The 23,568-nt window shown below is 41.0% G+C and overlaps 1 protein-coding gene across 1 annotated transcript in view; it reads left to right on the top strand.

The window, feature by feature from the left end:
* LOC132391074 (interleukin-5 receptor subunit alpha-like) overlaps positions 1-23,568 on the top strand; it is an 88,763-nt gene that overhangs the window by 64,180 nt on the left and 1,015 nt on the right. Inside the window, exons 10-11 of the mRNA XM_059963798.1 lie at positions 10,225-10,321; positions 19,276-19,366. Coding sequence (XP_059819781.1) covers positions 10,225-10,321; positions 19,276-19,366 — 188 coding nt within the window. The remainder of the gene's footprint in view (positions 1-10,224; positions 10,322-19,275; positions 19,367-23,568) is intronic.

The following is a 23,568-nucleotide window of genomic DNA, read 5'->3' on the forward strand; positions in this document are numbered from 1 at the left end:
GAGATGTCATATGGACCAGATACTGGATGCTCAGCCAACAAACACACCTGAATCGGCTGCATCCAACTAAACAGTATCATTATAGCCACTGGACTTGCCTCTCAGTGATGATCATGTCACTAACAACAATGTGACACCTGCAACGGAGGACGTTGTCTTTGACAAGACACCTGCCAAACCTGATGTCACTCCCCAAGTCCAAAGATGCTATCATGAAAGAAACAGAGCAGCACCCAAAAGACGGAACCTTCAGCATAGTGAAGTTAGTTATGGACAGTTATTGTGAAAGCATGTTTATTTGGAATGTGGCTTATTAAAGGGAAATTGAATGTTTTGTTACTGATACAATTTTAGATCATAGGGCACTGAAATTTACAGCACATTACAGGCCCTTCGGCCCACAATGTTGTGCCGACTATGTAACCTACTCTAGAAACTGCCTAGAATTTCCCTAGCGCATAGCCCGCTGAAAAGTTTTTAGCTCTGAATCCTTGCCAGAAGGGTTTAGTAGCCATCATTTATAATATGATCATGAAAATATAGCCAGGAGTATCAGAAAAAATTAAGAAGGAATGGGAAGAAGAACTTCACTGTCTTATACTGAGCAGTGGGAGAAAATTTTACAATTAGTCAATTCTTCTTCTATTTGTGCTAAACATGCCCTAATACAATTTAAGGTCATACATAGGGCTCCCATGTCCAAGGATAAACTTGCTCGATTTTATTCTTATGTTAATTCAACTTGTGACAGATGTCATTCTGAAGTCACTTCATGTTTTGGTCTTGCCCCTGTTTGCAAAATTATTGGAATGATATTTTCAGTATTATTTCAACAGTTCTGAATATCAAATTGCAACCACATCCTATCACTGGAATTTTCGGTTTACCAATGGTGGATAATAGTTGTTTATCCCCCTCAGCCTGGTGGATGATTACTTTTGTTACCTTAATGGCTAGAAGATCTATCCTATTGAACTGGAAAAAAATTAATCCTCCAACCATATTTCAGTGGTTTTCTCAAACTATTTCCTGCTTGAGTTTAGAAAAAATTAGAGGTGTTGTCTTTGACCCGTCAGTTAAATTTGAAGTAACTTGGAAACCATTCATTCAACATTTTCAAATGAGCTAAACTGGCTTTTCCTAAACCTTACTTTTATTATACTTAATTACTTGGATGGAGGTACGGAGTTATTGACGCTACTGTGTATATTTGATACAAAGCAATGGCCCATGTTGGTTAGGTTTCTTTCTCTTTGGAGGGGGGGGTTTCTTATTTATTCCATTTTGTGTAACTACTATGAGTTTGGGAGGTTACTATATATGGATTAGCATCTATTTGTATTTATACCTTAACCTATTAATTATGTACTCTCAAGCTCTTTGTATTCATGTTTCATTTATGTTTGTTTAAAATTAATAAAAAGATTTAAAAAGAAAAAAGAAAGCCCTCTATTTTTCTACGCTCCATGTACCGATCTAAGAATCTCTTAAAGGACTCTATTGTACCCTCCTCCATCACCGTTGCTGGCAGTGCATTCCTCGCACTCACCACTCTGTGTGGAAAAACTTACCCCTGATAGCCCCTCAGGACCTATTTTCACCTTAAAGTTATGTCCCTCGTGCTAGCCATTTCAGCCCTGGGAAAGAGCCTCTGGCTATCCACACGATTAATGCCCCTCATCATCTTATACACCTCTATCAGGTCATCCCTCATCCTCCGTCGCTCCAAGGAGGAAAGGCCAAGTTCACTCAGCCTATTCTTATAGGGTACGCCCTCCAATCCTTGTAAATCTCTATTATGTTACATTAATCTAAAGGGGGAGGAAGTGTAATTTATGGATCCATTACCTTTATGCACTGACTTCGCTTGGCACTATGTATAGACTGATAACTTACCTCTGCGCATTGATCTGTTGCTTACACACGTCCTCTCTCTCTCTTTCTCCCTGCAATATGAATACACCAGTTAAAGCCATCTCCTGCATGCGTGCTTTTATTTAGTCGATATGTATCTGTACAGACACAACACCCCCCACAGCTGTCCATGGGAATAAACTTATTATCCCTCTCAACCCCATTGTCCTGCCTTCTCCCCATAATCCTTGACACCCTTACGAATCAAGAACCCTTCAAACTCTGCTTTAAATATACCCAGTGACTTCAAAGGGTGGTGCTTTAAGAAGTCAGCATGAAGGACTCCTACCGTCCGCGATTTACTGCCTTCCCATTGGGGAGGAGATATTTTAGTGTCCTTCTTACGCCTTGGTAGCGTAATGGTTAAAGCAATCTTATTTTCATCTCGGGGCATTCTGGAATTTGGAGTTCAAATCCAGTGCTGTCTGTAAGGAGTTGTACGCTCTCCCCGTGACCACATTGGTTTTCTCCGAGTGCTCCAATTTTCTCCCACAGTCCAAAGACATATAGCTAGTCAATCAATTAGTCATTGTAAATTGTCCTGTGATCAGGCTTGCATTAAATATGTTGGTTGCTGGGTGGTGCACCTTGTTGGAACGAAAGGGCCTGTTCCATACTGTATCTCTAAATAAATAAAGTAAAATTGCATTGAATGCTTTCTGTCTCAGCTTCTGCACCGGAAGGGCTTCGGTTCAAGTCCCACTCTGGGATGTGAACACCAGGGGACAGAGCTGAGACTGCGTTAATTGACCAGAAATATGATATCAAGTAACTCAGGTTGAACTTCAGGTTCAAATTGCTTGTTGCCATAAGCAAACATGAACTGGGTATAAGTGCAATGAAATATTGCACTTGTACTGCAGCACAAGAGCAAGAGAACCATTAGCAAATATGAATTTAACTTGAGGTAAATTTGTTGTCACAGGCAGCTGTGCAGGCAAGGTCATTGGGCACATTTAAGGTGGAGGTGGATACGTAGATTCTTGATTAGTCTCCCCTCAGTCCTTCATTATTTAATTTGGCTTTAGAACCACTTGCTATTGCTCTTAGGGATTCTAATTCTGTGCAGGGTATTAAGAGAGGGGATAAATTACATAAGGTTTCGTTATTTATTAGTTTACATTTCAAATCCTAGGAAATCTATTCCTTTTATGTTATCTATATTTATGGAATTTGGTATTTTTTCTGGATATAAACTTAATTTACATAAAAGTGAATTATTTCCTATAAATAATCATTCTGATTATTATGATCAAATACCTTTTAATATTGCCAAAAAACATTTTACTTACCTTGGTATCAAAATTACTAAAAATTTTGAAGACCTATATAGGTATCATTTCTCCCCTTTAGTTGAATATACTCAACAGGCGCTTTCTAAATGGTCGCCTATGTCGATGTCATTGATAGGACGAATAAATGCGATAAAAATGGTTATTATACTGAAATTTTTATATATATTTCAAGCAGTTCCCTCTTTTGTTCCAAAAACATTTTTTGATAAAATAGGCTCTTTGATTTTGTCTTATGTTTGAAATAATAAAAGCTCTAGAGTGAATAAACTTTTATAGCAAAAATCAAAAAAAGATGGAGGACTGGCTTTACCAAACTTTAGGTTTTATTATTGGGCAATTAATATTCGTTATATTACTTTTTGGATTTATGATATAGGTGACCAAGATCACCCTTCATGGTTACAGTTGGAGGAAAATTCAGTAGTGGGGTTTTCGTTAGCTTCTTTATTAGGAGCTCCCCTTCCGTTTTCGCTCTCCAGAATAGGTAGACAAGCTCTCAACCATATTGTTAAACATACTTCAAAAATTTGGTTTCAGTTTCGTAGATTTTTTGAATTAAATGATTTTCTGCTTTCTAGAAATATTTATTCTAATTTCTTTTTTAAACCAACAACTTTGGATAAGGCTTTTTTAACATGGAAAATTAAGGGAATAAAAACTTTTTTAGATTTGTTTTTACAAGACTGTTTAATGCCTTTTCACAGTTAATGGATAAATATGATATCTCTAATACAAAATTTTTCAGATATTTACAGGTTAGGAATTTTCTACATGATTTTTTACCGAATCACCCCTCGGCCTGCTCTTTAAATTTGGCTTATGCTATTTTTCAGTTTAAACCTTTACAAAAACGATTAATAGCTATCATTTATAAATAGTTAATGAATGCTTGCATGTCGCCTAATGATAGGGTTCAACACATTTGGGAAGTAGAACTTCAATATTCACTTTCAGACAATCAATGGAGTAAAATTTATTATTTAGTCAATAATTTATCTATCTGTGCACGCCATATCTTAATTTACTTTAAGATAGTACACAGGGCCCATAGATCCAAAGATAAACTGGCGCATATTTTTCCTAATATAAGCCCTATTTGTGACAGATGTAATGCAGAATTGGCTATTCTAACTCATATGCTTTGGTCATGTGTAAGTTTAAACAATTTTTGGAGGGATGTGTTTGAAATATTATCTAAAGTTATAGATGTGGATGTTCAACCTAATCCACTTACAGCAATTTTTGGGATTATTCCAGAGGAAGCAAGCAAGGTGTCTGCTTCTGCTCAACATGTGATAGCTTTTTCAACTTTACTGGCTAGGAGAGCTATTTTGCTACACTGGAAAGAATCTAACCCTACTGTTTTTTATTGGCGCTCCTCCATCATGTCATGTCTAAGCTTGGAGAAAATTAGAAGCCGGACATTTGATACATCCTTTAATTTTGAACAAGTCTGGGAACCCTTTATTCAATATTTTCATATGGTCTAATTTATTTATTTATTTTTCTTCTTTTTTTTTCTCTCTCTCTTTTGGGGAAAATCTTTATCCGTGAAGGTTCGGAGATGACTGGAAGGATGTTTTTTTTCTCTCTTTTTAATTTTGTCCTCAATTGGACTGCCCTATCTTTCTTTTTCTTTTTTTTTCTTTCTCTTTTTTTATTTCAGTTTAGTTAGTGGGGTTTTTTCCTCCTTTAAAAAATTTCCAATTTTCTTTTATGATTCCTATGAAGAGTTGTAGTTCTTTTTTACCAATGTATATATAACAGCGTAATATTTTACCTATTTGATTTTGACATTATATACTTTCTGTTTTTATTATTGCAGTTTATATGTCATTTATATTATCTGTTTACTAAACTCCTCCTCTGATTTGTATATTCTTTATTTGAAAATCAATAAAAAGGTTGAAAAATGAAACAAAATGATTAGCCATGATGTGAAAAGTTATGGGGAGAAGGCAGGAGAATGGGTTTGAGAGGAAAATGGATCAGCCATGGTGAAGTGGTAGAGCTGACTCGATGTGTTGAATGGCTAATTCTGCTCCTATGCCCATGGTCTTATGACCTAAATTATGTTTAACTCACATGTGGAAAAATTAATAACAAGTTAAACAGTGACCATTATTTCTTTGGACTGTGGGAGGAAACTAATGTATTCACAGGGAGAATGTATGAGCTCCTTACAGATGGCACCAGAATTGAATTCCAAATTTCGGGGAAAAATATAGCGTTACAGGTCAGTTCAATAATCTAATGACAGTTGTGCAGAAGCTGTTGTTGAACCTTGAACTAAAAACAAAAGAGTTGTCCTCCTTCTTCAAAGAAAGGGGTTGCTGTCCTCCATCATTGATGCTACCCTCACCCCATCCTCCCCTCCAGGGTTAGGCTTCCTCTGGTTTTCACCTGCCACCGCAGCAGCCTCCGCCTCCAGCTCAAAATTCTCCGTAACGTTCATCATATTCAATAGGGTCCCACCATCAGTCACATCTTTCCCTCCCTCCCCCACTCTCTGCTTTCCATAGGGATCGCTCCCTATGCACTCCCTTGTCCATTTGTTCCCCCCCCCCCCCCCCCGCTGACCTCCCTCCTGGCACTGATCCTTCCAAGCAGAATAATTGCTGTGCCTGCCCCTACACCTCCTCCCTTTACTACCACTCAGAGCCTCAAACAGCCCTTCCAGGTGAGGCGACAGTTCACCTGTGAGTTTGTTGGGGTCGTCAGCTGTATCCAGTGAGACCCGATGTAGATTGGGATACTGCTTCGCCAAGCACCTACGCTCAGTCCGCCAGGAAAAGTGGGATCTCCCAGTGGCCACCCATTTCAATTCAACATCCCATTCCCATTCCGGCATGTCAGTCCATGGCTTCCTCTACTGCCGTGATGAGGCCACGCTCAGGGTGGAGCAGCAACACCTCATATCCCATCTGGGTAGCCTCCACGCTGATGGCATGAACATTGATTTCTCTAACTTCTGTTAATGTCCCCCTTCACCATTCCCCATTCCCTTTTCCTTCTCTCAGCTTACCTTCTTACCAGCCCATCGCCTCCCTCCGGTGCTCCTCCCCTTCCTTCTCTTCCATTGTCTTCTGTCCTTTCCTATCAGATTCCCCCCTCTTCCTGCACTTTATCTATTTCACCAATCGGCTTCCCAGCTCTTTACTTCACCCCTCCCTCCCTCCTGGTTTCACCTATCTTGTATTTCTTCCTCCGCTCTCCCCGGCTTCTTACTCGGGCTTCTCAACTTTTTATCTCCAGTCCTGAAGAAGGGTCTTGGGCTTGAAACATCAACTATTTACTCTTTTCCTCAGATGCTGCCTGGCCTGCTGAGTTCCTCCAGCATTTTGTGTGTGTTGCTTGGATTTCCAGCATCTGCAGATTTTCTCTTGTTTGTGGTTGAACCTTGAGGTACTCTGCATTTCATCATGGCTGATACATTTTCCCTCTCAGCTCCAATGTCCTGCATCCTCCCTGTATCCCTTCATACCCTGACCAATCAAGAACCTATCAACAACTTTAAATATACCCAAAGACCGAGGTTTCTAAGCCATCACCGCTCTGTGGCTGAAAAATTCCCACTTATCTCCATTCCAAAAGGACCCCCCTCTATTCTGAGGGGTTGTGCCCTGTGGTCTAAGACTCTCCCACCAAAGGAAACATACTCTCCACATCGCCTCTATAAAGGCCTTTCATCATTCGACAGGTTTCAATTAGGTCACCCTCATTCTTCTGAATTCTAGTGAATTTAGGCCCGGAGCCAACAAATGTTCTTCATATGACAAGCCGTTCAATCCTAGAATCATTTTCATGAACCTCATTTGAACCCTCTCCAGTTTCAGCACATCCTTCCTCAGATTAGGGGCCCAGAACTGCTCACAATACTCTGTGAGGGCTGACCAGTAGTTTATAAAGTCTTAACATTACATCCTTACTTTTATATTCTAGTCCTCTTGAAATGAATACTAAGATCTTATTGGTCTACCTCACCACACACTCAACCTGCAAATTAACCTTTAGGAAATCCTGCACAAGGACTCCCAAGTCCTTTTGTGCCTCTATTCTCTCCGTTTAGAAAATGGTTAACCCTTTCATTTCTTCTTCCAAAATACATAACCATACACTTCCTGACACTATTCCATCTGCCACTTCTTTGCTCATTCTTCCAATCTAAGTCCTTCTGTAGCCTATTTCCTCTAAAACTATTTGCCCCTCCATGTACCCTCATATCGTCAGCAAACTTTGCAACAAAGCCACCAATTGCGTCATCCAAATCATTGACATATAATGTAAAAAGAATCAGTCCCAAAGCAGAACCCTCTGTGGAACACCACTAGTCACCGATAGCCAGTCAGAGAATGCTTCCAATAGTCCCACTCATTGCCTCCTGATATTCAGCCACTGCCTATTCCATCCTAGAATCTTTCCTGTAATACCATGGGCTTGTAGCTTGTTAGGCAGCCTCATGTGTGGCACCTTGTCAAAGGCCTTCAGAAAATCCAAGAACACAACATGAACCGATTCTCCTTTGTCTATCCTGCTTGTTATTTCTTCAAAGAATTCCAGCAGACTTGTCAGGCAGGATTTTCCCTTGAGGAAACCTTGCTGAGTACAGCCTACTTTATCATGAGCCTCCAAGTACCCCAAAGCCACACCCTTAACAATTGACTCCATCTTCCCAACCACTGAGCTCAGAATAACTGGCCTATAATTCCTTTCATCTGCCTTTGTCCCTTGGAGAGTAGAGTGACATTTGCAATTTTCCACAAGCAGCAGCAAAAGCAGTAAGCTGGAAGGGTTGGCGGTTTTACCACACATTCCAGTACCAACATACTGTGTAGCATGCCCACAATGTTTGGCAGAACATGGAAGTCAACAAAGCAGAACAGATCAATCAACAAATCTTAACAGTGAAACAACAGTGAAGAATGAATTGGGAGAAATTGTTATGGGAAACAGGGAAATGGTAACAGAATTTAATGTGTACTTTAGATCTGTCTGCACCGGGGAAGTCACAAGCAATCTCCCAGATGTATGGATGGGCCAGAGTCATAAGATATCAAGGAATTGAAACAGATTGACATTAGGAAAGAAACTGTGATGAGTAGACTGATAGGACTGAAGGCTAATAAATCCCCGAGTCCAGATGGTCTGCATCCGAGGGTTCTAAAAGAGGTGGCTCAGGAAATTGCGGATGCATTGGTAATCATTTTCCAATGTTCCTTAGATTCCTTAGGGTCAGTTCCTGAAGATTGGAGAGTGGCTAATGTTATCCCACTTTTCAAGAAGGGAGGGAAGGAGAAAACGGAGAACTATCGTCTAGCCTAACGTCAGTCGTGGGGAAGATGCTTGAGTCCATTATTAAGGACGAAATAGTGGCACATCTTGATGGCAGTAATAGGATTAGGCCAAGCCAGCATGGATTTACCAAGGACAAATCATGCTTGACTAATCTGTTGGAGTTTTTTGAGGATGTAACAAGGATGTTAGACGAGGGTAAGCCAGTGGATGTAGTGTACCTAGATTTTCAGAAGGCATTCGATAAGGTGCCACATAGGAGATTGGTGAGTAAAATCAGAGCTCATGGCATTGGGGGCAGGGTTTCAACATGGATAGAAAACTGGTTGGCAGATAGAAAGCAAAGGGTAGCAGTGAATGGGTGTTTCTCGGACTGGCTGGAGGTGACTAGTGGGGTACCACAGGGCTCTGTATTGGGACCACAGCACTTTACGATTTATGTCAATGATTTAGATGAGGGCATTGAAAACTATATCAGCAAGTTTGCTGACGATACTAAACTGGGTGGCAGTGTGACATGCGAAGAGGACGTTAGGAGAATACAGGGAGACTTGGATAGGCTGGGTGAGTGGGCAGATACTTGGCAGATGTCATTCAATGTGAATAAATGTGAAGTTATCCACTTTGGAAGCAGGAACAAGAGGGCAGAGTATTGTCTGACCGGTGTAGAGTTAGGTAAGGGAGAAATGCAAAGAGTCCTAGTTCATCAGTCAATGAAGGTGAATGAGCAAGTGCAACAGGCAGTGAAGAGGGCAAATGGAATGTTGGCCTTTATTACAAGGGGAATTGAGTACAAGAGCAAGGATGTCCTTTTGCATTTGTACAGGGGCCTGGTGAGACCACACCTGGAATATTGTGTACAGTTTTGGTCTCCAGGTTTAAGGAAGGACATTCTGGCAATTGAGGAAGTGCAGTGTAGATTCACTAGGTTGATTCCTGGGATGGCAGGGCTGTCTTACGCAGAGAGATTGGAGAGATTGGGCTTGTACACACTGGAATTGAGGAGATTGAGAGGGGATCTGATTGAAATGTTTAAGATAATTAAAGGATTTGATAGGATTGAGGCAGGAAATATGTTCCAGATATTGGGAGAGTCCAGTACCAGAGGGCATGGATTGAGAATAAGAGGTCAGTTATTTAAAACAGAGTTGAGGAAAAACTTCTTCTCCCAGAGAGCTGTGGAGGTGTGGAATGCACTGCCTCGGAAGACGGTGGAGGCCAATTCTCTGGATGCTTTCAAGAAGGAGCTAGATAGATATCTGATGGATAGGGGAATCAAGGGATATGGGGACAAGGCAAGGACTGGGTATTGATAGCGAATGATCAGCCATGATCTCAGAATGGCGGTGCAGACTCGAGGGGCCGAATGGTCTACTTCTGCACCTATTGTCTATTGTCTAACCCCTATTATTCCTTTCCCTCCCAAATTCACATATACAGTCCTCTAAGCTCAGAACAGTCCATCCTTGGCCTCCAGCAGACTTATGGATTCCCAGACACTGTGCCCTGACTTCCCAAGTGGACTCATAGAGGTTCTCGAGGCCGGCTATCGGGCCTTGACTTCTGTACCTTCAAAGGGTGGCAAGTAGCTACATACAGTAACTGGAATACACTGCTGGATAGAGCATTGAAGGTGGTGATAAATAAGGAGCAACTGCTGTTCTTGATATGCCAGCAGGTTTATTGGATCAGATATTAATGGAAGGCTTATTTCTTTTTCTAGCATCTGATGCAAGCGATATGTCTGTTCTGGCAATTGCTTCGGTGTTTGCAGTGATTCTTGTTGTGCTAATATTGCTATTGGTATTCATCTGTATAAAGTAAGTTTATTTATATCATCTACTTTGGTTTATCAGTTGTTGAATTATAGAGTTGTGTAGCACAGAAAGATGTATACATGTGTGGCTTTTTCATAGAACACAGAATCTAGAACAGTGCAACACAGTACAGGCCCTTTGTTCCATGATGTTGTGCCAACCCTTTAACCTACTCCAGGATCTTCTCTCCTGCATAGTCCACAACCCTCCATTTTTCTTTCCTCCATGTGCCTATCTAAGAATTATAGAGGAACATGCCAATCAGCTCATTTAGTCTGTGATGAACCATTTAACCTGCCTAGTCCCATCCACCTGTACCTGGACCATAGCTCTCCACACCACTAGCATCCATGTACTTATCCAAACTTCTCTTAAACATTGAAATTGAGCTCACATACATGACTTGCACTGGGAGTTCGTTCCATACTCTCACAACACTCTGAGTGAAGAAGTTTCCCCTCATGTTCCCCTTAAACTCTTCTCCTTTCACCCTTAACCCATAACCTCTCGTTGTAGCCCCGCCAAACCTCAGTAGAAAATGCCTGCTTGTATTTATCCTATCTATACCCCTCATAATTTTATATACTATCAAATCTCCTCTCAAGCATCTACATTCCAAGAAATACTCTTTCCATATAACTCAGGTCCTCCAGACCCGGCCACCTCCTTGTAAATTTCCTCTCTACTCTTTCAACCTTATTTACACCTTTCCTGACCAAAACTACACAAAATATTCCAAAATAGGTCGTATTAATGTCTTACACAAGTTCAACATAACATCCAATCTCCCATACTCAGTAATTTGACTTATGAAGGCCAAGATGCCAAAAGCTTTCTTTACAACCCTGTCACTAAATGACTGCACTGTAGACACTTTAAGTCATATTTTATAATGTTGTTTGTATTGTAAAAATATACAAGAATTTATTTACTTGTGCACAGTTCACATCCATCATTTAACCTCTAACTTTATTTTATGTACAGGACTGCACAGAAGTCTTGAGTACATTTATATAGTGAAGGCGCTTAAGACTTTTGTACAGTACTGTGGTAATTTTATGTACTGCACTGTACTGCTGACACAAAAAAAAACAAATTTTGTGAAACATGTGAGTGATGATAAACCTGATTCTGATGCGGGTCTGCATTGTGGACTGAGAGTGGGAAGGGGAAATCATGGTTGTGAAAAGGGGAAGGGAGAAGGGAGGGAGTGGGAAGCACCAGAGGGACATTCTGTAATGATTGATAAACTGATTGTTTGGAATCAAACGACCTTGCCTGGTGTCTCAGGGCTGGGTGTGTCTGCACCGACATCGCTCACCCCCTTTCTCCGACACTCCTTTTCTGCTACTTGTCCCACACCCCTCCCAGGGTGCTCCACCCTCACCATTCCCAACATCTTTTGCTCCTGCCAGATTTTAAAACTTGCTCTGTGCTCCACATTGACAAAAACAGTACTATGTAAAACGTTTTAGCATCCTAGCTATATCTATATGCTCAGGACTTTTGCACAGTACAGTAGTTCTTTATTTTTATATAAAGATGTCTTTTTTTTGTTGGTCATTTCCTGACCAACTCATCACAGCAAATTCCTAATATATGTATACAGTGAACAAAGTTGATCCTTGATCTTTGAAATGTTGCTAATTTATCAGTCTCACCCATCACTCCTGGCTATGCATTCCAGGGACCTACCTCTCTGTGTGTAAAAATCCTGCCTCTGACAGCTCCCCTTAATTTTCCTCCCGTTAACTTAACAGATATCCTCTAGTATTGGCCACTGACACCTGGGAAAAAGGCACTGGCTGTCCACTCATTCTGTGCTTCTTAGCATCCAACATTTTCACTGGATTGCCTGTGCCTTGCACCTATAGCTCCTGTTATGTCTCCATGCTACTGAACTGCTGTCCTTTAATTTTTTTCTTTGCATTTAAAATCTATTTCTTTAAAAATATTTTACACATGCCCTTTAATACTACTGTATGGCATCATAAGCAGCAAGAATACTGAACAGGCCATTCTATCCCACAAACTCATCCCACTATTCCATAGAACCATGTCTAATCCGACATACTTCATTCACTTAAAGAGAGATACTAGCTTTATTTATCACATGTACATGGAAACATACAGATATCCTTATACTGTATTTTCTTTCAACCTCAAGTTGCTGGACAGGTGAACCAATGAAGCAATTGATTCCGGTTAACTGAGACAGATCAGGACCAGTACATTTGGCACAATTAGGTGGCTGACCCTGTTCACCAAAGTCTCATGGAAATAGTTAAAAGGATATAAAATAAGACAAACTACCATTTAACCTCGTAACAAGTTATTTATTTAAATGAAATACAGAACAAGTTAGAACACTGAGAATGCCACTGCAGTACTGTCAAGCTGTGTATTAGTTCCTAATAATTATTGACAGAGGAATTCATCCGGTATATGCTGTTAAGTTTTATGACTTCAAAACACTAAACTAATTCAAAAGAGGACGTGGGGAGTCCGGGAATATGAGACACGCATGTATCATATGGTAGTGTGATGACAAATGCAATGAATGTATTTATACATAAAACCTGTAATAAATTATTTAAATGAACATGAATGGATATTTAAACAATTATTCAAATATTATTGAAATATTAAATACATGACTTGCGATGCCATGTTCTTTTGATTCATTGTAAATAAACAAAATCAGCACAGATACCTGGTGCAGATAATGGTCTGTCTTTGTTGCCTTTCTGCATGAAGTAGTATCACTTTTGAACAATAATCTTCCTGGTATCAAAATTATCAAAAAGGACTGTTTTGTGAATCATCATCCATCAGCCGAAATGGATAACACAATACAAGCATGTGCAACTGATGCAATTTAAAACCTGTTTGCTCTAAGCTTGGTGTAGTGTCTAATAGGTCTAATGGCCACACAAGTAAACACGTCTGACGCTAGTTAGCAACAGTCTCCTGACCCATTTAAGCAGCATAGTGTCCCAAATAAATGGAGGAATTGCCGGCTATTTTCTTGATCAATTTTTGTTCTTTAAGAGTTGTCCAAAATAAGAGGTGGTTCCAATTAACCAATGGCCCAATTATCTTTGATCCACCGGCATTCATCTCCCAACTGGTCATTTATTCTTTCCCTGTGTTTCCTTGCCTTCCATCTTTTCCTTTCCCCTTTTCTTTCAATATATAGAGTCATAGACCACTAAAGCACAGAAACAGACCTTTGGCCCAGTTGGCTCATGATGAACTGTTATTCTGCCTAGCCCCATTGACCTACAGCCAGACTATAACCCTCCATACCCCTCCCATCAGTGTTTCAATCGGTACATTTAATGTCAGAGAAATGTATACAATATACTTCCTGAAATTCTTTTTCTTTGCAAACATCCACAAAAACTGAGGAGTGCCCAAAGAATGAAGGACAGTCAAACGTTAGAACCTCAAAGACCCCGCCCAGCTCCCCCCTCCCACGCACAATCAGCAGCAAGGCCACGACCCCCCTCCGCACCAGCAAAAAAGCATCGGTGCCCCCCACCGAGCACTCAAGCGTGCAGCAAAGCATCAATAAAGGCACAGACATGCAGTGCCCCAAAGACTATTCATTCACCAGTTAATTCAAAATACCGTATCTCTCTTTCTCTAATAAAGGAAAAGAGGTGTCCCTGTTTCACAGCGAGAGGGAGATATAACAAACAACCGGCCAATTTATAATGTTAAAAGCCTGTACTTGTAGTATCCAAATTTCTCTTAAATGCTGAAATTGAACCTATATCCAGCACTTCTGCTGGCACCTCATTCCACACCCTCACCACCGGCTGGTCTGAGTGAAGAAGATCCCCCTCATGTTCCCCTTAAACATTTCACCTTTCACCCTTAACCCGTGATCTCTAGTTCTAGTTTCATCCAACCTCAGTGAGAAAAGCATGCTTTTGTTAACCCTATCTATTATCATCATCATCATTATGTGCCATGTTGTATGATGTCGGCAATCATAGTCCCATGATCATGATTGTTCTTGGCTACATTTTCTAGAGACATAGTTTGCCATTACCTTCTTCTAGGCAGTGTCTTTCCAAGATGGGTGACCCCACCCATTCTCAATACCCTTCAGAGATTGTCTGCCTGGTGTCAGTGGTCGCATAACCAGGACTTGTGATATACACCAGCTGCTCACATCACCATCGACCTCCTGCTGCCCGGGCTTCACGAGACCCTGATTGGGGATGGTGGGGCCTAAGCAGGTGCTATACCTTACCCAAGGGTGATCTGCAGGCTAGTAGAGAGAAGGAGTGCCTTACACCTCCTTTGGTGGAGAAATATCTCCACCCTGCCACCCAAACCTGATCAGTATCCCTCATTACTTTTCATACATCTATTAAATCTTCCCTTATTCTCCTACACCCTAGGGAAAAATCAACCTTGGCCAGAATCTGTAAAATAAATATTTATGCTCTTTACCACAATTTCTACCTGTGGGACTAAGTTGACATTAATTGTGTAAACAAGTTACTTATTATTTCCCGTTGGATTTATTAGTAAATATCCAGTATTTATGCTCATTTAGTTTGGGTTTCCTCACAAGAGGAAACATTCCCTGCAATTCTATGTAACTCACAAAAACTGCTGGAAAAACTCAACAAGTCATGCAGCATCTGTGGAAGGGGATAAAGAGTCAATGTTATAGCTCACGACCCTTCATCTTAGTCATAATTTTTAAAACTGCAATCACATCATCTCTATCTTCCATTATCTACCCTGCCCAATATTTTGTAATCATTATTCTCTTGGTTTTGTCCACCTCTATAATTCTTTGTTGTACTTCACTGAAAATTCTATGGCTTTAATAGTCTGAAGACCACACTGCACCCAAAGTCTGAGTTTGGCTTTAGCATTTGTGGCAACATGGTGGTGTAATGGCAAGCACAACACTTTACAGTACCAGCAACACAGGGTTCAATTCCCACCGTTGCCTATAAGGGATTTGTATGTTCTCCCCGTGACTGCATGAATTTCTTCCAGGTCCTCCCACAGTCCAAAGATGGTAGGTTGGTAGGTCAATTGGTCAATATAAATTGTCATGTGATTAGAGCAGGATTAAATAGGGGGATTGCTGGACAGCGCAGCTCAAAGAGCCAGAAGGGCCTATTCCGTGCTGGATCACAATAAATAAATAGAAGTAAATACCCTGTTGTTGCTACCTAAAATGTGAATCCATGACCATTGGAAAAAAACAGACAATAGCCTACGGTATATCAGTGCAAACCAACGCAAGCTGGGAGACCGCCGAGCACCTATGCTATATCCGCCAGAAAAAGTGGGATCTCCCAGTGGTCACCTATTACACTTCTACTTCCCATTCCTATTCCGACATGTGAATCTAAGGCCTCCTTTACTGCTGCATTGAGGCCACACACAGGTAATCCCCCCCCCCCCCGCCCTTCACTTTTCCCTCTTGCACCTTATCTCCCTAACTCCCATCTCCTCCCTCTGGTGCTCCTCCCCCTTTTCTTTCATGGTCTTCTACACCCTCCTATCAGATGCCCCTTCTTCCAACCTCTTATTGCTTTCACCAATCTTCTAGCTTTTTACTTCACCCCTCCCCTACCCTGTATTTCTTCCTCCACTCCCCCACCTTCTTGTTCTAACTTCTCATCTTTTTTTCAGTCCTGATGAAGGGTCTCAACCTGAAGCATCGACTGGTTAAGTTTTTCTATATTGGCTGCCTGGCCTGTTAAGTTCCTCCAGCATTTTGCATGTGTTAATAGAACAAGCTTGGAATCAGCCAGACCAGTGGAAGGCTTAACTATCATAAAATAAAGGTTAGGGCTTACAACACATGCAAAATGCTAGAGGAACTCAGTAGGTCAGACAGCCTCTATACTTGGCCTAGTTTACATATTCAATCCTGACTTTCCTGGTCTTGGTGAAACTTAGTAGCTCTAGAGAAGCAAGGAGTGCTTAAGGAAAAAAAAAGAGATGTCATTTTTACGCTGCACTCGACAAGGCTTAGCTGCTACCCGGGTTTGACCCTCCACACTCTCATTAGACTAAAACCCTCAACCCAATCCATCTGTCAGAGAATCAACCTTCTATGGCTTGTTACCTGCTAGCCCTCAGTGATTGGAGGCTAAACCTGCCAGTCAGGTTGACCTACTGATGAAATTACGGTGAAGAAAGCACGACGGTATCTCTACTACCTCAGGATCCTGCAGAGGTTCGGCTTGCCATCGAAAACCTTGTGGATTTCTATTGATATTTTGTAGAAAGCGTGCTGACTGGCTGCATTATGGCCTGGTATGGAAACAGCAATGCTTTTGAGTGGAAAATCCGACAAAAGTTAGTGGATTCGGCCCAGTACATCACAGGGGAAACCTTCCTAACCATTGAATACATCTACATGAAACTTTGCCGTAGAAAAGCAGCATCCATCATCAAAGATACTCACCACCCAAGCCGTGCTCTTTTCTCACTGCTACCAACAGGTAGAAGTTACAGGTGCCTCAGGACTTGCACCACCAGGTTCAAGAACAGTTACTACCCCTCAGCCATCAGGCTCTTGAACAAAAGGGGATAGCTCCACTCATTTAAGGACTCTTAAATATTATATTATTATTTCATGCTCATTACATATTGCTATTTATTTATATCTGCATTGGCAAAGTCTATTAGCAGTTAGTAGTTCCTGATATTTATAGTTTACAGTTGCTGTTCTGTAGATTTGCTAAGTATGCCTATAGAAAAAGAATCTCAGGGTTGTATGTGGTGACATGTATGTACTCTAATAATAAATCTTACTTCGAACTTCAAAATTTTTGAACTTTAAAGGAGATGGTGAAAGCCCCAGCTGTATGCAGGCTAATGTAGTCATCTTGGTTTCCAACACAGGCTTGGAATGTGTGCTTGTAATTGGATCCAGTGTCTGCAAACCACAAATTACTGATTAAATAATAAACCAAGATATCTATCTCACCCAACACCCACATAACTATCTAACTTGAATTTAGATTGTGTGGAGAAATTACTGAGGAGGACTGTCTGAAAGCATGTTCTTCTTCAATAGAATCCTTCTAAAATTAAATTGAACAATCCTTTTGAAAGAAGCCATTTGGCCTAAGTTCCATTTTAGGTAATAAAGAAGTATTCTGCCCATTCTGTCTTCACAGAATTTGTCGCCATAGAGTCACAGAACACTACAGCACAGAAACAGACATTTTAACATATTTAGTCCATGCTGAACTGTTAATCTGTTTATCCACATAGCAATTCAAATTTCTCTTAAATAGGGAAATTGAACCTGCATTCACCATTTCTGCTGGCAGCTCGTTCTGCACTCCTGCCACTGTCTGAGTGAAGAAGCTTCCCCTCATGTTTGCCTTAAACATTTCACCTTTCACCCTTAACCCATGTTCTCTGGCTGTAGTCTTGCCCAACCTCAGTGGAAAAAGCCCATTTGCATTCACCCTATCTATATCCCTCACAATTTTGTATACCTTGATCAAATCTCCCCTCATTCTTCTATGCTCTAAGGAATAAAGTTCTAACCTGTTTAACCTGGCAACTAATGTTCCTTCTAAAATGTGCACGCACACACATCTTTTGCTATGAACACACAAAGGAATTTAAACTGCACACAAAAAGTTATCACTCTTCCTTCGTTGGCGTGTTACTTATATTTCGTGATTGCACCAGTTTCCAGTTTCTGTTGTGGACATGGAGTTTGCAATGACTTGTCTGCAAACTTTAGAACTGGCTTATGAATACTGTTTTTATTGAAATAATTATTGATTCTCTAAATGCCTAGACAGGAGTGAGGAAAAAATGGCTAACCAACCTAAATATGTTCATTATCTTGTTCAACTTTATGTCTCTAATGAAATTATGCTACAAAATCTGTCTTATGCAATGATCTTCAAATAAAATACCTTTCTGGATATTTTGTCAACTGGCTTCGTAATTTTATAATTCTGTTTGACTGTTTCAAACAACTTCAACAGCATATGAAAAAATTGACATTATTACATTCTGTCATATAGTATATGAGAAATAAGATTATGTGATGTGTATTATTTTATTTCTTTTAAACAATGAACAACATACTGAACTTGGTAGTTCATTATCCTTAGAACAACTTCAGGTTTGCTTCCACTTAAAAATTCAGTGTGCACATGTTGTTGAAACTGGGCAAAAATTGCACAACACAAGATTTTTGTGCACACTGGTCATTACACATTAAAGGGAACATTGCTAGCAACGTCCTTGTGAAGTTTGCATGCAGTTTTTCAATTCTTCAGGTAACCAAATATTGGGCCCAGTATTTGGAATATTGCACACAATATTTTGCATAGTAGGGGAATTATGGGTTATGGGGGAAAGGCAGGTAGGTGGAGATGAGTCTGTGGCCAGATCAGCCTGGTCTTATTGAATGGTGGAGCAGGCTCGACGGGCCAGATGGCTGACTCCTGCTCCTATTTCTTATGTTTTTAGTCCAAAGTCCTCTATATTATTTTGCTAAAGATATACTTAATTCATAAAGTCATCATGACAATCAAATGATGGAAGTCTAGAATTAAATTATCAACTTGGAAATATCTGATACTACACCACCAGCTGAGTGTTTCTAAGATTTCATGTATTATTATCATTTCCTGCAGCAAGAATTTCACTACCATCACAGAGTATGTAAATATTTGAGAGATTATTTTGTCGGTTACACTTGGTTAAGTGCTCGTCCAATGTGTGGCAGGCTTCTACCTTGAATCATTGACTCAAGCAGGGAATTTCAGATACCCTCTGAGTGAAACATTTTCTCCTCCTCTCCATTCAAACTGTTCCCTTCATTTTCTGATCCTGTGCTCTTTTTAGTATGATTAGACAAATCCAATAAATGTGTCTCCTCTTCCCTAACGTATTCTGACTGAAAATGATTTGGCATTTTGTATTTCCTCCAGATGTAAATTTGTGTCAAAAATGTGCCAACCAATCCCTGATGCTGGAGAGAAGTTCAAAGGACTATTTGAGGAGTACAATGGCGATTTTCAGGTAAGCAATGAAAGTGCGCATCAGAGGGCAGGTGGAAAAACAATAGATCAATTTGCAAGTCCTGATTTCTCACATGTGTAGGAACTGCATTTAGTGGAACACTTCCTGTCTGAAGAATGGATGCTTATTAAATAATGCCTTGAAGTTCATTAATACAAGAGATTCTGCAGGGTCTAGATATCCAGAGTAACTAACACACACACACTCAAAGTGCTGAAAGATTTCAGTAGGTCAGGTAACATCTATGGAGAGGTGTAAGCAGTTAGTCTTTTGGGCCAAGACTTTGATCAGGATTGTAGAGGAAGGGGAAGAAGCTATAATGAGAAGATCGGTGAAGGAAAGGAGTACAAGCTGACAAGTGATAGGTGCAAAGAGTTCGAGACAAACAAAGGGGGGAGCAGTGAAAGAGGGTCTTACTGAACTTGCATTGAAGAAAAGATCTAAACTTCTTCAGGGTACGCATACCTGAAAGAGACTTAAGACATTAGTGGAAAAGAAAACAGTCAGAGATAAGTCCATAGTAGCAAGTGTTTCTCCATTGCTGAGGTAAGGTTAGAATGGTGCAAGTCAATTCTAGAACTTGATTGCCTGAGGAAGTAACTCTTCTTGAACTTTGTGTTGTGGGACTACATATTCTGTACTATATATCCTTTAGGATAGATTCTGCTTTCTTGAGGCATCACTGCTTGTGTATACTATCAGTGGTGGGGAGGGCTGTGCCCGTGATTGTCCATTATCCATCACTCCCTGCACTCCTTTGCACTGGAATTGCTACATCAGACCATGCTGCAACCAGTCAGGAGAGACTCTACAGGAGGATGTGCTGGTATTGGAGAGGGAAGGCTTCAGGAGTAAACCCCGAGGAAAAATCCAGAGCTGAAGTCCCTAGGGTCCCTGCAATGCTGCTGATGCCAAGCAGTATCGGTCTCTGCTGTTGCATTGGGTTCATCAGCTGCGTGGCGAGAGGGAGCCTGCTGCATGGGCAGCAGCTTGCTCTCCATTTCATACTGCTGGCTTGCATATCACATAGACAATCTCCATGGTCGACCCTGACCAATGGAGAGGTCCTCAAATGCTGCTGCTGCAAAAAAAACTATTTTTGTCAAGGCCTGTATATCCTGGGCATACATGCATACGACAATAAACAAACTTGAATACCATTGTAGTAGTAGAATCACAGAAATCACAGACATTAGAGATTCTGCAGAATCTGGAAATCTTGTGCAACGCACACAAAACGCTGGAGGAACTCAGCAGGAGCTGTCTCGGCCTGAAATGGTGGCTGCTGATTTCTCTCCGTTGATGCTGCCTGACCTGCCGAGTCCCTCCAGCATTCTGAGTGTGGTGCTGAACACAGAAATCAATTTACATCTTGTACGTCCTTTAAACTGCTGTTTGGTAACAGCCAGATAATCTATTCACTTGATAATGTTCATTGTGATGCACCTACAGAAGTCATTTGACAAGGTGCTGCACATGGGGGTACCAAACAGGATAAGTGCCCGTGGTATTACAGGAAAGATACTAGCAAGGATAGAAGATTGGCTGACTGGCAAGAGGCAAAAAGTGAATTAAAAAAGTTCTTCTCTGTTTGACTGTCAGTGACTCGTGGTGTTCCACAGTGGCTGCTGTTGGGAGCATTTCTTTTCATGTTATATGTCAGTGATTGGGATAACACAATTGATGGCTTTGTGGCTAAGTTTGCAGATGATACAAAGATAGGTGGAATGGGAGTTAGCGCTCAGGAAGCAGAGAGTCAGAAAGAGTGGGACAGATTAGGTGGATACAATATAGAATAGAGAAATGAATGTTCACACACTCTGGTGGAAGGAATAAAGGTGTTGAATGTTTTCCAAACAGGAAGCAAATTCAGAAATCAGAGACGCAATGGGACTTGGGAATCTTTGTGCAGGATTCTCTAAAGGTTAACTTTCAGGTTGAGTCGTTAGTGTCGAAAGCAAATGAAATGTTAGCATTCATTTCAAGAGGACAAGAAAACAAAAGCGAGGTTGTAGTGCTGAGGCTTTGTAAGGCATCGATCAGACTGCACTTGGAGGATTGTGAGCAGTTTTGGGCCCCTTAACTAAGCAAGGATATGCTGACATTGGAACGTGTCCAGAGGAGGTTCACAAGTATGATCCTGGGAATGAAAGTGTTAATGTACAGTGCTGTGCGAAAGCCGAAGGCACATATATATAGCTCAGGTGCCTAACACTTTTGCACAGTACTGTAGTAATTTTATATATTTTACTGAACTGCTGCAGCAGAAAAAAAACAAATTTCATGACATATGTGAGTGATGATAAACCGGGTTCTGATATGGGTCTCTATTGTGGACTGAGAGGGGGAAGGGGGCAGGAAGGGGGGAATCATGGTTGGGAAAGGGGGAAGTGAGAGTGGAAGGAGTGCAGCAGCACCAGACCGATGTTCTGTAATGATCAGTAAACAAATTGATTGGACTCAAGAGTGATGTGTCTGCATCCACACCACCCCCCACTACACCTGGCACTCCTTCTCTGCCAACTGTCCCACACCCTCCAATGGCACTCTACCCTTGCCATTCCCAGTGTCTTTTTCTCCCTACAGGTTTACAAACTCGCTCTCCACTCTGCATTGACAAAAACAGCATTGTGTAAAAGACCTAGGCACCATGGTTATGTATATGTGCCTAAGACCTTTGCCCAGTACTTTATGAGTAGCATTTGGTAACTCTGGGCATGTAATCGCTAGAATTTAGAAGAATGAGGAGGATCTCACTGAAGCTTATCAAATATTGAAAGGGTTAGATAGAATGAACGTGCAGAGGATGTTTCCTACAGTGGGTGATTCTTGGACCAGAGGACACAGCTTCAGAATATAAGGATGTCCCTTTAGAACAGAGAGGAGAAGGAATTCATTGCCACAGATGGCTTTGAGAGCCAGGACTTTAGGTATATTTAGTGGAAAATGATAGCTTCTTGATCAGCAAGGATCTCAAAGGTTATGGGGAAAAAGTTGGATAATCAGGTTGAGAGGATTAATAAATCAGCCATGATGGAGCAGACTCAATGGGCTGAATGGTCTAAATCTGCTCCTATGCCTCCTGCTCGTGTGGTCTTATGGAGAAGGGAAGTGCCTTATTTTCCACTGTCCACAGTAATTTAATGTAATGGGAAAGAGACTTGAACTGTTATATTTTCTGAGAGATGTCATTTACTGAAGTATAACACTCCCTTAATATTAAATGGGAACAAGAGACTTGAACTCACCAAATGCCACCTACGAGTGTTTTACTTGATATCCTCAAACTCCTTATGCAACTTAGCCACTGTCTTGCCTTCTTTATAGCTACATCAATATGTTGCATCTGCATTAGGTCCTCAGAGGTATTGACACCTAAGATCATGAAACTGCTCACCCTCTCCACTTCTGAGGATTGGTTCATGTTCCCTTGTCTTACCCTTCCTGAAGTCCACAATCAGCTCATTGGCTTAGCTGACGTTGTGCAAGGCTGTTGCTGCGACACCACTCAACTAGCTGGTATACCTTACTCCTGTGAGCTTTCTCGTCACCATCTGAAAATTTGGCAACAATGTTTGTATCGTCAACAAATTTATAGATGGTATTTGAGTTATGCCTAGCCACACAGTCATGGGTATATAAAGAGTGGAGCAGTGGGCTAAGCACACATCCCTGAGGTGCACCAGTGATGATTGTTAGCAAGATAGAGATATTACTTCCAATCTGCATGGATTGTGGTCTTCCAATTAGGAAATCGAGGATCCAATTGCAGAGGGAAGTACTGAGGCTTAGATTCTGTAGCTTTTTGATCAGTACTGTCAGATGATGGTGTTAAACGCTGAGCTATGGTCAATAAACAGCATCCTGACCTAGGTATTTGCATTGTCCAGGTGATCCAAGGCCATGCGGAGAGCCTTGAGATCGCGTCTGCTATTGACCTATCGTGGCAACTTGGACCTATTGATAGGCAAATTGCAGTGGATCCAGGTCCTTCCTGAGACAGGTGTTGATTCCAGCATTGACTAACATCACTTTAGATGTGAGCAGTACCAGACGATTGTGGTTAAGGCAACTCATGCTGCTGTTCTTGGGAACAGATATAACTGTTGCCCGTTTGAAGCAGGTGGGAACTTCTGACCATAGCAATGAGAGATTGAAGGAGTCTTTGAATACCCTTGCCAGTTAGTAGGCACAGGTTTTCA

This window comes from Hypanus sabinus, chromosome 3 (genome assembly GCF_030144855.1).
Source record: "Hypanus sabinus isolate sHypSab1 chromosome 3, sHypSab1.hap1, whole genome shotgun sequence".
NCBI classification, from domain to species: Eukaryota; Metazoa; Chordata; class Chondrichthyes; order Myliobatiformes; family Dasyatidae; genus Hypanus; species Hypanus sabinus.